Source organism: Amia ocellicauda, chromosome 6 (genome assembly GCF_036373705.1).
Source record: "Amia ocellicauda isolate fAmiCal2 chromosome 6, fAmiCal2.hap1, whole genome shotgun sequence".
NCBI lineage: Eukaryota > Metazoa > Chordata > Actinopteri > Amiiformes > Amiidae > Amia > Amia ocellicauda.
The window spans coordinates 27,575,574-27,590,924 of record NC_089855.1 but is presented as its reverse complement, the minus strand read 5'-3'; the positions used below and the strand labels follow the sequence as shown (position 1 = coordinate 27,590,924).

At 37.6% G+C, this 15,351-nt stretch overlaps 1 protein-coding gene across 1 annotated transcript; it reads left to right on the top strand.

Moving 5' to 3' along the window:
- Positions 1–9,924: 9,924 nt before the first annotated feature.
- LOC136751267 (2-oxoglutarate receptor 1) lies at positions 9,925–13,067 on the top strand. The gene is made up of 2 exons (XM_066706717.1): positions 9,925–9,956; positions 11,026–13,067. The coding sequence occupies exon 2, from the start codon at positions 11,052–11,054 to the stop codon at positions 12,054–12,056; it is 1,005 nt and encodes a 334-aa protein (XP_066562814.1). The 5' UTR covers positions 9,925–9,956; positions 11,026–11,051; the 3' UTR covers positions 12,057–13,067.
- Positions 13,068–15,351: the final 2,284 nt, after the last annotated feature.

Genomic DNA, 15,351 nt, shown 5'->3' with positions numbered 1-15,351 from the left:
TGCAGAATAAACCACAAATCAATGCCCCCCATCCCCCCTTTTTTTTTCTGGATGCCACTTCCCAGGGTTTTTGCTTGATTGGCTCACAAAGAATTGCCAGATTTTTGGCGTATCGCATCCGTAATCTAGAGAGACTAGGCGGAGCTGTGGTCGGGATGAAGTGACTCTATAGCAGCACTTGTTGATGTCTATTTCATCCCCTTGTCTTTGCATAAGCATCTGCCGAATGACTGATTCTTATTAAATCACTTAGACCCCCTTTGCATCGATCTGTTTAAAAATAGCTTCAGTCTGATCGCTACTCCATGTACAATGCTAGTACCAACAAACTGCCAGCTCTCATCCTAGCAAAGACCCACACTTACATGAGGACCAGGAGCTCAGAATGTGTGTGCTGCCTCTGCACTGCATATTCAAAGGGACTTGTTCCCAGTCTTGTCCCATCTGCTGCATATCTTTTCTCTCGCTGTGTTATCCTTGTCTCTCACAGCTCACACACCTAGGACATTTGACATCTTCGTTTGGAAATGCAACACGTACCCAGATCCAAGAAGAGAGATTCCACACCTGAGATGCTGTCAGAAAGTACAGCAGTTTGCTTTAGGGGAAAATGTTTACAGAATGACAGGACTAAAGTGTATAAAGTGTGGACTTTAATGTAGGGTGGTAAAGACCTATTCTGCTGACGTGGGTCCATCACTAGATCGATAACAGGTTTATAATAGAGATCCGGACATGTATCCTCCTGAATTGGATCAATAATTTGCATTTCAGTCTTCCTCTGCCGAGGGACGTAACTTAATTTCAGCCAAGGGCAGCAGGAATTGCTATTCCTGTGTATTGAAGGTTCACGTTTTCATGTCGCCAATTCTGTTCAGACCATCATGGCTCTAAACATCCCAGTTGTGAGCTTTGTATCGAACTCCCTGAGGTCAAAGTGCGTGGCTCTTAAGAGTTGAATGATGTGTAATCGATGCTCTTTGTGTTGTCATTTGTCTTTGCTTTTGAAGGGAGGGAGGGAGTTGTTAATGTCATTACATTTGTCCTTAGAATAGTTCAACCTGCAGATGAAATGTTAAAACTCTTGTCTATATGTAAATTTATTCAGAAGGCTGTTTCTTACACATTCAGAATAGCTTAAAATACAAGTTTCAGGTTTAAATTTCACACTTTGCAAACGATTACAGATTTGTGATTATGTATATGAAATAAATAAATAATTACTACAAATCTATTTATTTTAATTGTAGTCAAACAAGCCAAGGTATGTTGTCTCTGTCAGTACAATGCAAGTGTTTTGTGTCACAGGTAGATATGAATGTTAATGGGATTAAGGGCACAAGTTCATCAGTTAAATTTAAAAAATGTGTTTTCCAACCTGAAATTGGAAAGCATTTCAACCTGCTGCAAAGGAGCTGTATTAGAAAGTATCTTCATTTTCTCTCAGATTATTTTTATATATCGTTTTATTTCAGTACATTTGAGAATGCATATCTAATTTACACCACTTCACAACATTGTCAGTTAGTTAATAAGCATCAGTGTTCGATTAATGTATGTCAAATATCATTGATGCATAATAATTCCACATCCTAACAAACATGAAAGACAGGAAAATTACAAATAAATAAATGTACAATAAAATGTAACTCATTTCTCAGATGATGAAATTGTGGAACTGCAACTTTTCCTTTACTATATCAATGGACTCACCATTATTATTTATGTATTTATTTGTATTCATTTTAATACTATTATTCAAAAGCTCCAACTTTATTTTGTACTGTCAAAATTTCACTAGAAAACATGATTTTTATGTAACCTGTGCTCCCTCTGGTGGCAAACATGAGATGTATTAATTACTTACACACAACCTATTCATAGACACTGAAGACCTTTGCTTTAGCTCAACTCAAATGACAATTAAGCGTATAACTGTATTTATAGACTTCATATGAACACCATGCCGGTCTGAGTGTACCCTGTGCCTGCTGCGATGAGCTACTGTATATAGTGGTTATTGAAATTGGATGGATGGATGAATATATAGACGATACTGTGAGTGATTCTTACACCATATAGTACTTGAGGTGATTTATTTGTCTTAACTGGTAAACGGCACCACCAGGAATTAGGACATGACATTTATTTCTTGGATCTGGGATTTTAGTCCAGGACCTGATTTGTATTTTAGCTAACAAGTACAGTTATTAATATAACACATTTATAAAATCTGTGTATCACTCTGGGGTTCTCACGGGTTCAAAGAGGACCTGGGAGTGGGAACACCACAGAGTTGTGCACTTTAACAGGAATTATGAGGATCTGGTCAATTAACTTGGGACTGTAAATCATATTATAAAAACATACAAAAAATGTGTTTAAATTATTTAAAAAAATCACTATCACGCATGTTTTCTTATGACTTATTATAATTATAATTGTTATTTTGCTTGCTCTTATATATGATAGACATAAAACAGAAATAGGTAGATGATAGGTAGTGCCAGTTCTATTTAATTAATCTTTAAATTGAAATGAATGGAACAAGCCAAAATGGACTTGTCTTTTCCACTAGATGTCAGTCTTTGCCTTCCCTTCGTGCCCTTGAAGGGAATTCTCTTTCTGTGAAATCGACGGCTGAGGAATAAGATGAACTCTTTCGTTGCAGTGCAGGGATTTCTAATCGTGTTCCTGGATTGCCACCATCCTGCAGATTTCTCACCAGGCTCTGACTATCTGGAGCAATGATAACTCTGCCCAGTGAAATCCGTTGAGTCAATAAGGGCTCGGGTGAGGCACAAAGCAGAAGGGTCTGGACTGCACTGCCCTGCTCTTGCATTTCAAACAATGTTATTCGGTGATTAATTCAGTCTGATACTGTTTATTTAACTGTGGAAGAGAACCCTGTAGAATGATTTGTGATCGTATAAATGCTGACTCCCAGACTGAAAATCACCATGGGATATGTATTGTCAGTCGCATTTACAGTGTAATGCCACTTGTGAAGGATTACACTGTTAGATGACCTGTTTTTCTGCATTTTTGCCACTGGTTACACTACCTCTGCTGCAGCATGTGCCTTCAGTAGACACTTATTAATTTGCCCAAAAAATTGACACATAAAACTCCCACAGGTCTATATCGGTAGTGAATTTCATGTGTTGCTTATGTGTGCTTTTAATAAATTACTTTGAAGATAAATAATTAAACACATAAATAGGCCAAAGTCGATATTTTCAAAAATTCCACATTTATGATGGTTCTTCTTAAAAAACATGCTTGTCTATCCAACCAGGTGTATTGTTTCCACAATAGCTTAAAAATAAATGTCAAGAAGGTTTTCTGGAGACCTGCAGACCATTTTGGACATGGTCAGAATCCACGAGGCACAACAATGAAAAGACATTCAAGCTACCCAGGACCAAGGCTGCTTTATTTTTGCTTTCTGATTACATTAAGAAGAGACCATGGAGAGAAAGGACACCCATCCTCGTCTGAGCCGGATTTGACCCAAAACCCCCTGATAAATGCTGCACTGTCATTTCCAATGGCTGGTGAGCGACAGAAGCACAAGACCCGGCTGAACTCATTGTCTCTGGTTGAACCGTGTCCTGTGCTGCTGATTGCGGCCGCTCACTGAAGCATCAATCCATGAAATCCCTGGAGGTGGAGAGGGGAACTGGGTAGGCCGTGCTTACCAGAAGAGACTTGTCAATCGTGATCAGCCTCTCCCAGTTATGTGGTAAGAAGTGAGGTGAGAACGGCAAGAGAAATGCTGAGGAATTGACATTGAACACACTGGCTGCCTGAACACGAAGATCACGCAGGATTGCAGAACCTGGGAGATGAAGGGCTATCCACGCAAGCCTCGGAGCGCTCCTTTTGTATTGTCTCCATGACTCTCATGCAGCGGATGCTGTTTTCAGCTATTTTTGAAATAATCTTGTTCAGGGTAGGCGAGGCAAGGAAGTGTAAGTCACTTTTTGACATGTGGGGGTGAGTGTAAAAGTTTCTCCAAGCAGTCTAAAATAAGAATCAAAACTGATCCACGGTAAAATGTGTAACAATGTTGGCTTAGAGCCTGGGGTATTTTGCAATAGACTGCCAGAATGCCTTTTTTGGGATTAATGCTTGCATGCTGATGTCAGGTAGTGGGACACAAAGGCCAGCACTCTAATAATATAATAGTAAAAACAACTGTCATGCTAAAATGATTGGGCAAATATAGTTTCGACTGACACTTCCTTCACACCTTTGATTAATTACTGTATTTCTTATTACATGATTATTCTTTCATGTCTTTAGTGTGTTATGCATGTGTTTAACAGCAGAACTCAGATTAAGTTTATGAGGTATTCATGAGTTATTCCTGTGGTATTCATACATCAGTTCATGAAGAATTGTTGTTCATTATTGTGAAGTATGATTCATTTCTCCATAGGTTGGCCATATTAAAACAACAATCTCCAAACATTGTGGAATGAACATTCATTACAAGATATTTGAAAGACATATGGATGGATACAAAAATATATATTTTGGTGGGTTGGAATGCATCGATGGGCTATTCCCATTATTTCTTATGGTTATTAAGTCCCTGTAATTTGTCATTTTGCAATTCGTCATTTTGTGATCTTCAAGAACGCATCCCTGATGATTTTCGAGGACCCCCCGTATAAGCACCTTTGAGCAGTTTGTATCGGCTCCATGTTCCTGCCTGGTGCTGTCTTCTAGATCTATAACCCATTTAATGCCTGTTGATTTCCACAAACATGATTTCTAATTAACTATGACTTTGGTATGTGTGGTATAATATAATATGTATAATATTCTGAAGAACTTTTATAAACTTCACCAAGTTTTGTGAGGATTGAGGAATTAGGATACTAGTGTGTCATCATCTAACATTGCGTAGATAGATCCCAGGTCTCTGACATTTAGTTAAGTGACTTCTATTTAGTATTTTGTATGTGTCACTGGTGTTGAAGCCTATTGTTTTACCGACTCTGATGCTGATGTAGACTTAAAAGTGTGAGGGAAAAAAGAAAACAAACAAACAACAACTCATGAATATATAGTTTTGGAAAATTACTCATTGTTACTTAGCAGGTATAAGCAATTCTCTTGAATTTCTTATTTTGTCTGCCCATACAGTTTCTACGTATGTTGGTTCCTACATATTTCCTATTTTTTGTCTGAGGCTATGTGTCATTTCAAAGTAATTTTCATTGGAAATATTAATTACAGAATTCATGTGGAATAGTGAGGTGCCAAGACTCACCCATAGTTTTCTTAAAGAGTACACTGTAATTGGGATACATGATGACTATCACCATTGTCATCAGTTTTGACAAGACATAATTTAAACAGGTAACGTCCAATTATCTTTTCAGTTCCCAGCGAAGCTCGGTCAAGGTAGCTACATTTAGAATTGCTAGTGATCACTTAATTAACGCTTTCAGTTTTTTGAATGTTGAAACCACCAAAAGTCAAATGCTTGTCAGCTTCTTATGGGCAAATGGGAGGAGAATATGAAATGTCACTTGAGTTTAAATCAGCTCAGATTTTTAAAATAGAATTATTATTAAAAAAAGTGGAATTCAGGACAAATGTAATCCTAGCATCCTTGTTTATTTTATTAATGTTGTTACTGTACTCAAGATAATGCATTTTGGAATATAGTAGCAAATCAGAAGAGTTTACCCAGAAGGAGAATTGCTAAACTATGTAAAATAACATAAAATAAAATGGCATTGTTTGTTTGAAAAAGCATCATGTTTTATTTTATATTTTTGTTTGCGTAATTTATCAATGTTACATAAATGATCAACGTTTCACATGCCCATCTCTGGAGTGGAAAACATCAAACTAAAGCCTCAGGTTGTCAGGAAATCAAACCTTGCTTTTCAAATTGTGTGACCAAGGCACAGCAAGGTAAGTTCATCAGCGAGATTATTCTCACCTCAGAAATTAAGGGTATTTTTCAAGCATATAAATGAGTGGTTTCACAAGGTGGCAAACACCTGGAAGGTTATAAAAAAGGCACACACGAAAGATTTATTGTGACAACTCATAAAAATAAACCATTACTCATATTTGTCACAGCCAGCTTTCTGAAGTGGCACAACCAGTTTTTGGTTTAGTGCCAGAAAGCAGAGTGAAGTTAAGATAATTAAAGCGAAGTTGATGAACGAATGGACCCATATGGACACCAAAGTTTAAAGCTGTGACATCTTAATAAAGCCCTGCTCTTTTGTGGACATACCTACAATGGGTCCCTTGGCTATACATGTATATTTGTTTGTTAATAAAACCATACAAACTGGTCTTGTCATTTTCAGAGATATAGGGTTGAGTGAGAAATATTACAAGCATGATAATCCTTATTGTTATTTAATGTAGATATGTAATGTAGTATATTGTTGTGTTGTTATTTTGCACACATTATTTGATTGTGACCTTTACTGCAGTGCAAATTATTTACTCATTGACCTACTGAAGAGAGGCAGCTATGTGAACCTTATTTCATTCTGCTTCAGTTTGGGCATAAACAGTGAATAGTGATACGCTATCATGTTATAAATTATACATATATATATATATATATATATATATATATATATAGTGGTAAAGTCCCTGGAATAGTGCATGATTTCAAAGTCACATCGAGTTCCAAACTATGGGTAATAGTCCCTTGCCCTATATATCTTTGTCCCTTGTTCTCTATTTCCCTTGGCCTATATATATATTTTTAATCCCTGCTGCAGTATATGGTTTCACATTCACACACAGTTACAGGCTATGGAAAGCTCTACATAGAGCACACTATTGCAGCTACTGCTTCTCCCAGCCTTCCTCTCCTTGTTTCTCTCCCGAGCCTCTTTATAGGCCTAATTGACCGCACCTGTGTTTGACAACAGGTGAGTTGCATGGTGTTGATCGGGGAGGTGATTTGCTGCAGACTGTGTCCCTCTAGGGGTCATTACACCAGTACTGCAGGCCTCACAGGTGAACAGGGCTTTGGACAGGCGTAGGCTGACATACCTCCCTTGTGTCACCAGTCCACACGCTTCACTTTTTGCTCATTTTGATTCTCCTCGCAGTGCTTATTAATTCTGTAATAACTGTGGCCGAGGAGAAGCACCAAGGAAACCCACTCTGGATCTATAAAGAGAAGGAAAAAGTTTGGTACACAGTACATCTTGTTTCCTACAATTTGCAAAGGTTATTTATATCAAACGATGGTCACCAATTCATTAATATAGCTTATGTAAAGTGTTGTATTATGCTACATTACTTATTTAAGGTCTATTTTGGGCTTTTAAAGGTGTTTTATGAACTTGTCTGTAGTTTCCACTGGCCTGACCACCCTATTAGTTTGATTGATCATGGCTGCACTGTATACAGTATTACTGATTTAGATTTTCAACTAATGTTTTTAGATCTTAATTGGGATTTGTATTTTAATTGAATTTAATTTGAAAATCTCATTGAGATATTCTTATTAATACTGATATGTAACTATATTTATATAGCAAACAAAGCACCTATTCACTATACAAGGAAAATAATTGTATGTGTATCCTTTTCTCTTCATGCATTTTGTGACTGATGTCCTGTTCAAAATTAATACAATTTACAGATTATTGATATTAATTGCCATTTAGCTTAATAATGTCAAGACTTCATAATACACCTTAAAAAAATAAATAGATGCTTAATTTATCTTAGCAAAAGAAAATAAGTTGCAGTTCTACCACATCTTCCTCTGAGTTGTTTTGTGAGCTCACAACCATGATAATAATCTTAATGTTTATCGGTTAAAGGGATTTTCTTCCAGGGACATTTCTACTGTAGTTGTCCCTGGAACAACTGTCAAATGAGATCGTGTGGACGAATCTTCCTCAGCTTTCAGAACCCGATGCGCACAGAATTCCCCTTGCTGGCTTACAGGTAAGGGACTGCAGGTACGTGTGTGTTTATTGATTCTAATCTTTTTCTTTTTCTTCCTTATGGGTTTCAGCTAATCGTTAAAAGGCAATCTGATAAAACAATGCACAGCAACAGACTAACAGCAAGAAAAAGAGAAATGAGAGGCAGCACCTACAAAATAAAGGAAACAAAAAGTTAATAATCCACCCCACAATGCTTGTTCCTCCATCCCTAAATTTCATTTTTGTATGCAAATGTCTGTGTTTGTGTCTCTGTTAAAATCACAAGCAAGAAGGGAAGGGTGCACTTCTCCACACAAAGTTAAAAAAACATTCTCTCATGCAATACTTTGTAGTTTCTTTCTTGCTCCGCTCCTTTGCCTGTCTTGCTTCAGGCGCTATAAAAACCAGTAACAAAAAGAAAGGCTGCCCCCTCCCTCAGTGCTGCTTCCAAATAAGTGCTGTAAAAACTCCTCATCAATGTGCTTTCCAGAGCTGAAAGGGAAAATGGCACAGTTCCTAAAATTATGGTTTAATTTGTCTTGGAGCCAATTGGGTCTCCAAAAATGTATTTACACTATAATTTAAAATGGGAATTGCAGTTTTTACCAGGTAATGTTTTCATGATTTGCTTCTCTTCAGGTGAATATTTTATGTCAGTGTTTTCACCAATGCCATTTCCCCTTTGTGGATTTATTTTTTATTATCATAATATGTACATTGAGTGTAACATATAAACAAATTCTGTTTAAATTTAAACACATTTGTACCGAGGTTGTTTTTGTTCTGTTTGGGTACCTTCAGAATGGAATGATTTCATTTCAGTTTGGACAAAACTTGATTAGCAATAATATCTACAACAAAAACTGTAAAACTGTAACTGAGTTAAAAGTGTATGAAGATACTGTGTCTGCATGTGAGGGCATGTTTTGCAATATATATTTTGATATGTATTCTTTTAAAACATTAAGTAATGTAAAATAATGGTAAACAACTGGTAAAATTGTGGTTAAAAGAAGGTAAAATGGTAAAATGAAGATATATATGGAAATAAAATAATATGCGGTATTAGGATGGCAATGGAAAATCACGGTGCAGCGCAGCAATGTGGCGAGAATCAGCACTACTGACAGGGAGTGTTTGATTGTTAATTTAAAATAATTGTTTAAGTAACATAATGTATTTAATTCCAAACACTAAAACTGAATTAAATGTATGTAGGTTTTAGGTCAATAGGATGAAATAAAATAGCATGACTAAAATGGGATTTAAACTTATGTCATTTTAGTTGACTAAACATAAAGAAAAGTGCATGATTTAAATGTGACTATGATGTAACTCATTCCAGTCAGCTGAATACGAGTTATGGCCCAAGACACTTTTGGTACCACCAACTTGACCAAAACACATGATCACCAGTATTAAGATGAGTCACAAATATGCAGCAGATTAAACAAGTAATTAGGAGCTCCACATAACATTATTTAATAGATAAACTCTTACAGTACCATTGAATAAAGGCATCTTGTGTGCAGCGAAGGCCAGTTAATGAACAAGTAAAGTTCACAGTGATGTGTGTTAAATGGAGCACCAGTCACAAATCTAATGGCAGAATGGTAAAGGACATCTAACCTTCCAAGAGCACTCTTGGAGGCCATTCCCATAAATTACATGAAGTAAAGTGAGTTTAGTTGAATGAATAAAGCAGGCCCTATTACCATATAAGAAACAAAGGAATATATAAGGAATAAATCAAGAAACATCTAAAAATAATACAAATATGTTCACAATTGAGTCAAAAAGATACTCCTATTTGTCATCAGAGTCATAAGAGATGACAAATATTATCTGAATGAGTATAATTGCAAATGCACACCAACGGAGGATGAATTCCTCCTCTGCCGAGAATGTGACATTACAAATTCTTGTGGGTGTGTCACTGACACTGTAAAACAACATAAACTACTGAGTAACCAGGAAACACACCTCACACAGATCTCAGAGCAGCTTCCTAGTAGCACTGTAAGTACCATTTTCTATTGACTCTCAGCAGAAAATTTGCACATAACTCTGGATTGACCTACAATCATTATATCATGATTCAAAGAATATAGTCATATTTTATCTACATCATGAAATATGTACAAAACCTTAGGTTGGAGAAATGTTAAATAGCAAAGTAGCTTCAATTCCCTTTCCTCCTGATGCTTTTTAATTTAATGAAATCATTATCTAGAGTAATTGACATGGGTTTTATAAGGACGCATTATAAAAGCACTGAAATGTACTGTTACACCGGCAATAAAAGGTACAGTCATATAGCCATACAGGAGTTTGCACAGCGCAAGATACAATTTAGATAAAGTGCAATAAATGAATCCAAAAAACACAACATAATGTGCTTCTGCTGTACAATATGTTGCAGAGGAGTACAACACTTGGTTGTGGTCTTAGATTAGCACAACTATTAGTCAGTGACTGTGCACCAGATTAAGAGGGAGACAAAAAGTGTTTCAGTTCATAAGATGGTGGTTTCTAGTAAGCACTGCTGGGAATAACCATTCACTAGAGCAGTTTAAACAGGTGAGTTCTGAGCAGGCGTCAAACAGAGTCGTCCTGATGTTTTCTCCAACTTTCTTAGCCCCAGGGGTGCAAGAGGGGATATGGAGTGGGGTGTAGAAGCATGGGAGACTGGGAAGTGAGAGGAAGGCATGACTGATCGGTCTGCACATGGGCAGGAGCAGTAGAGAGTTTAACCAGTCTCAAAATCAACACATTTCTTTATTTCAGCTGATAAAAAATACAAATGAGTTGAATGAAGCTGAGCTAATCTTGGTTGCTGTGGTGACAGGAAATGTAACAGGTTGCTGCTTTCAAAGTGTTTAACCTCCATCTCCACTTGGAAAGAGAGTGCTGCCTAAAGTAATAAAACCGGTAAAACATGAGGTCCTTTTCTTGCTCTGTCCTGGCCTTTTTGAGTTAAAAGCAAGTGCTTTTGAAAATATGCAAAAGTGTCCCACATGTGGTCTCTGTTTGAATGATGTTATTTATTTTGATAGTGTTCTTTACTGGCAACAGTTTTTTTCCTCAGGTCTCCAGCACTCACTCCACGGCAAGATGATGGGCGAAAGTCTATATGTGCCAAAGGATGATGATCTTAACTGCAGCAATATTGACACGCTCATGAAGAAATACTATCTCCCAGTGGCGTACGGCATCATTTTTATTGTGGGTGTGGTAGGCAATATAATTGCCATCACTATATACGTGGCCAAGATGAGACCGTGGAAGAGCAGCAGTATCATAATGCTGAATCTTGCCATTGCTGACCTTCTGTACGTCCTGACTCTGCCCATCTTTGTCTCTTATTATGGCAACAGCGACTCCTGGACCTTGGGGGAATTCATGTGCAAGTTTGTGAGGTTTGCGTTCCACCTCAACCTCTATGGCAGCATCCTGTTACTCACCTGCCTCAGCATCTTCCGCTATATCGTGGTGGTCCACCCTCTGCGTGCGGCCAAGGTGCAGAACAAAACCTGGGGGATGCTGGCCTGCTTCATCGTGTGGTTCATCTTGGCCATGGAAATCATCCCCATGCTACCCATGTTCCGCGTCATCGAGAAGAACGAGACCTTCACCTGCCTGGACTTCGCCAGTAATGACCCAGCTACCATCTGGTGGTATGGCTGGCTGCTGACCGTGCTGGGCTACCTGGTGCCCTTGGTGATCGTCAGCATGTGCTACATCAGTATTGTTAGAGTGCTGGCCAGTGGACCTCACATGCAGAGCGCCTACAGGGTAAGGGCACGGCGTATCACCGTGGTCATCCTCCTGGTGTTCATCTTGTGCTTCCTGCCTTACCACATCCTGAGGACCCTGCGCGTCGACAGCCAGCAGAGAAAGGTGGGCTGTCTTTACATGAAAAACATCCACGCCGCCTATATCATTTCGAGGCCCATGGCAGGAATGAACACCTTCTTCAACTTGGGCTTGTACACTCTTGCGGGTGACCAGTTTCAGCAGGCTTTTCTGAGTCTCTTCCATTGCAGGCGGTGTTTCTCCCACCCCAAGTCCTCCGTCAACATGGCTGTCATTGAAAACACAGCCAGCAGTTGCAGATGATTTATTTCAGGTTGTTAAAGACTCCGTTTTCAGCTTCTGAGAATCAATTATGTGTGCAGCTTCATCAGCCTTAGCAATGGAGTCACTGTAAACTAAAATTGATTTAATCGATCCAATTATTTAATGTGAAGACATTAATTTATTATGTGTAAAAACCTGTAGTACTTGGTCTAGCCCGATACACGATGAAGGAATGTGTTTTGTGACTATGAAGTCATTATACATTTGTTTTCAACGTCTAAAGTCAATATAAACATTTAAGTATTCGTTCCACAACAGATTGAGAACTTTTCCTAATGTATATCGACTTTTTTCGTGTTAGTATTTGAAATACGCACTCTTTTCAGACTGGACATGTGATAGTGAAACATATATTTTTATATGATTAATGTATTTGTTTAAAAAGACTGTAAACCATATTCTGTATAGGAAATACTTGTGCCATGTTGAAATAATAATGTTGTATATAATTAGGAATTGGGTGAAATCCAGATCACCAATGCACTGTAAACAACATACTGCTAAATCACATGTAGTTATTTTGAAATATTATACAGTGGAAATAATATAGAGACACATTTGTACATGGACATGTCCCGATATTAATTTCTAGGCTGTTACAGTAGTATTCATCACATTATGTTGAGATAAAGTATCCTTAACACAGGTGCAATATTTCTTATGTATCTGTTGTCTGGAATTCAGTGAATGTAATGCTTAACAATTCCAAACATTGTTGCTGTGTAACACATAACTTTAATTCACATAATCCCCCTGCAACAATGTATATTTTCAGATAATATGTGGCCTCCTCAAAGTGCAGCTGTAACTTGACATTTTAGCATTCATTCATTTTAGCTCTTCATTTTGGAAGAGGTTGCTGCCATTGTAGTTATGTATGGGGTCTTTACTTTCAGCCACAACTTTCTAAATCCTGAGGAATTAACTATATTGTATAGTAATATGTACTCCAAAATAACATTTCATGCTCATAAAAAGTATTTCATACAACCTGTTCTGAGGTGTGGTTCTATAATGTGTAATTGTTTACATTGTGCTCAGAAAGTGTGGTTCAAGAATGAACAGTTGTTGGGTTTATGTGTTTTTATTCACAGGCAGTGCTGGTGTTTTGCTGATATTGCAGCACAGATATCTTCTCAGATGATCTAAGACTCAGAACAAAGTGAGGAAGTTACACTATTAAAGTTGTGTAGATATCCAGAATGTGAAATGAATTTGCAGATGCCAGTGTGATAGTTCACAGGACAGGGTATTAATGGTGAAGTTTACAATAAAATGACAACAAACATGTCCTCTATTTGACAAACAAGCTTATTCTATATTTCTATATTTGATATGTATGAATAGTTGATGCAGAGTCTCCTGTTTTTAGTAGGCATTTTTAATTTCTAATGCTCATCAGGTTTGCAGTATGTTTTGGTGAGTTTAATGCAAATTAATCTGCACTCTCAGGGTGTAGCTATTCACACGGCCTCTTCCTTCCTGTTTGTGCTATGTTTGCAATAATATAAACATTTCAGGAGTGAATTGTGCACCATAACACTGACATCATTGTGACACGTAGTCCAGTATGCCATGGAAATCTGATTAAGAATTGGTATATGGTTTATTTAGTTTGCAAGCATGTATTCTTTTGGAAAGCAGAACAGTAAAACAGCTTAAAAACAGAAACAAAATGCCTCCTCAGGTAAAACACAATTAATACAATGATTCATTGTGTCTACAAGTATACTTACATACGTCTATGACAGGAAGTGCGTACATTATTTGATGTGTAAAGTATTGACATGTAGGTCACTTGGAATGGAGTGACAAAGGCACATGGGCTTGCATGCTGTGGTAAATCTCTCATTTTTCAGTAATGGATTCTGCTTTTTAGATCATATTTTGCTGAACATTTATTTCGAGTGGAGTATGAAAATGTTTATGTTACAAATAAGTAACATTACAATCCGAAGAGATGCTCCTGTGTGGTTGAATGTTATACATTGCAAGAGCATTCCTTCTGGGGAGTTGCATTAGTCTAGCCACAGTGATCCATGCTTGAAGACCTTGACTGTTGCTTTGACGTAACTGGCACCTTTTGTCCTTCATTGCTTTCCTTTTGAAGCGAATACACAATGCATAGCCTATTCAACTACTACACTGCTGCTTGTTCAAAATACATATTTTTGTTCCATTTGATGCATTTTGAGCCTGAAATTGTTATCATACGTATTAAATCAAGGTCTAGGTGGTTGTTTCAAGAACCCCTCACATGACAGTAGCTCCTAAGTTTACTATGTGCAAGAAGAATTACCCATGATGATTTTGCCAAATGTAATTAATTAATTGCTTTTAACACGTTCTGGTTACCATTTCAGCTACTGATCAATAACCATTCATCTGCTGATTGGTGACTTACAGACTCCTCTGTGTTTCCGGGCTGCAGAGACAGGACCAAAAAGTCCAACACCTGTTCTGATATCGTTGAACCTTGTGACATGCCACGCTTACCTGTGCATTCGAATGACTGCTTCCACACATGTTGTTTGTCTCCAGAATGTGTGCTGTAGTCTACACTGTATATAAATGAAGTATTTATCAGTTGTTAATTATGCAAAGGATTAGTTTAGTGAATACAGTACAAAATAATTCCTGCCCACGGTGCTGCTTCTAAATGCCGTTTGGCAATTATCATCTTTTCCTGCAGGCTGCTGTTGAACAAGGTACCATTGTCTGAATTTCTGACTGATGTCTGTGCATTTCAATCCTCACACGTCATTTAGAAGTTTATATAAAGCTACTGCTACGCACAATTAGTTGAAATTGAAGCTATTGATTAACGCAGGCTTAAGTGTAAATTACAGACGCCACATCTGTTGAGCTTTAACCAGAGAACTTCTTCCTTGTTCCTTAGGATGAATTAGTCTGCTGACCCCAGCAACCTATTTAATTTCCCAGTTATTAATGCTTCTGAAAAGAATAGAAGGTAATTTCACTCTATTACAGTAACCTTGCGGAAAAGCCTGATAATATAAAACCAAACCTGGGTGAAAAAATAACTGGAATCTAACACACGCCTCTTATTTCTTCCTTTAATAACACTAACTCTATCCACAGAGTAATATCATTGAATGTTAAAGGATACATTTAGCTCCAGGCTCTGTTCAGAAGCTCCTCCAGCCTCAGTGCTGTCACGGAAATCTCCATATAGAAAGGAAGGATCAACAAGGTTCAATATAGACCTCCACAGCTTAAGCAGTGATTGTCCTTTGCCTCATCATTTTCCCAG

Bases quoted from the DNA above. Each gene is read 5' to 3' on its own strand.
- LOC136751267 (XM_066706717.1), top strand. From the start codon at position 11,052: ATGATGGGCGAAAGTCTATATGTGCCAAAGGATGATGATCTTAACTGC.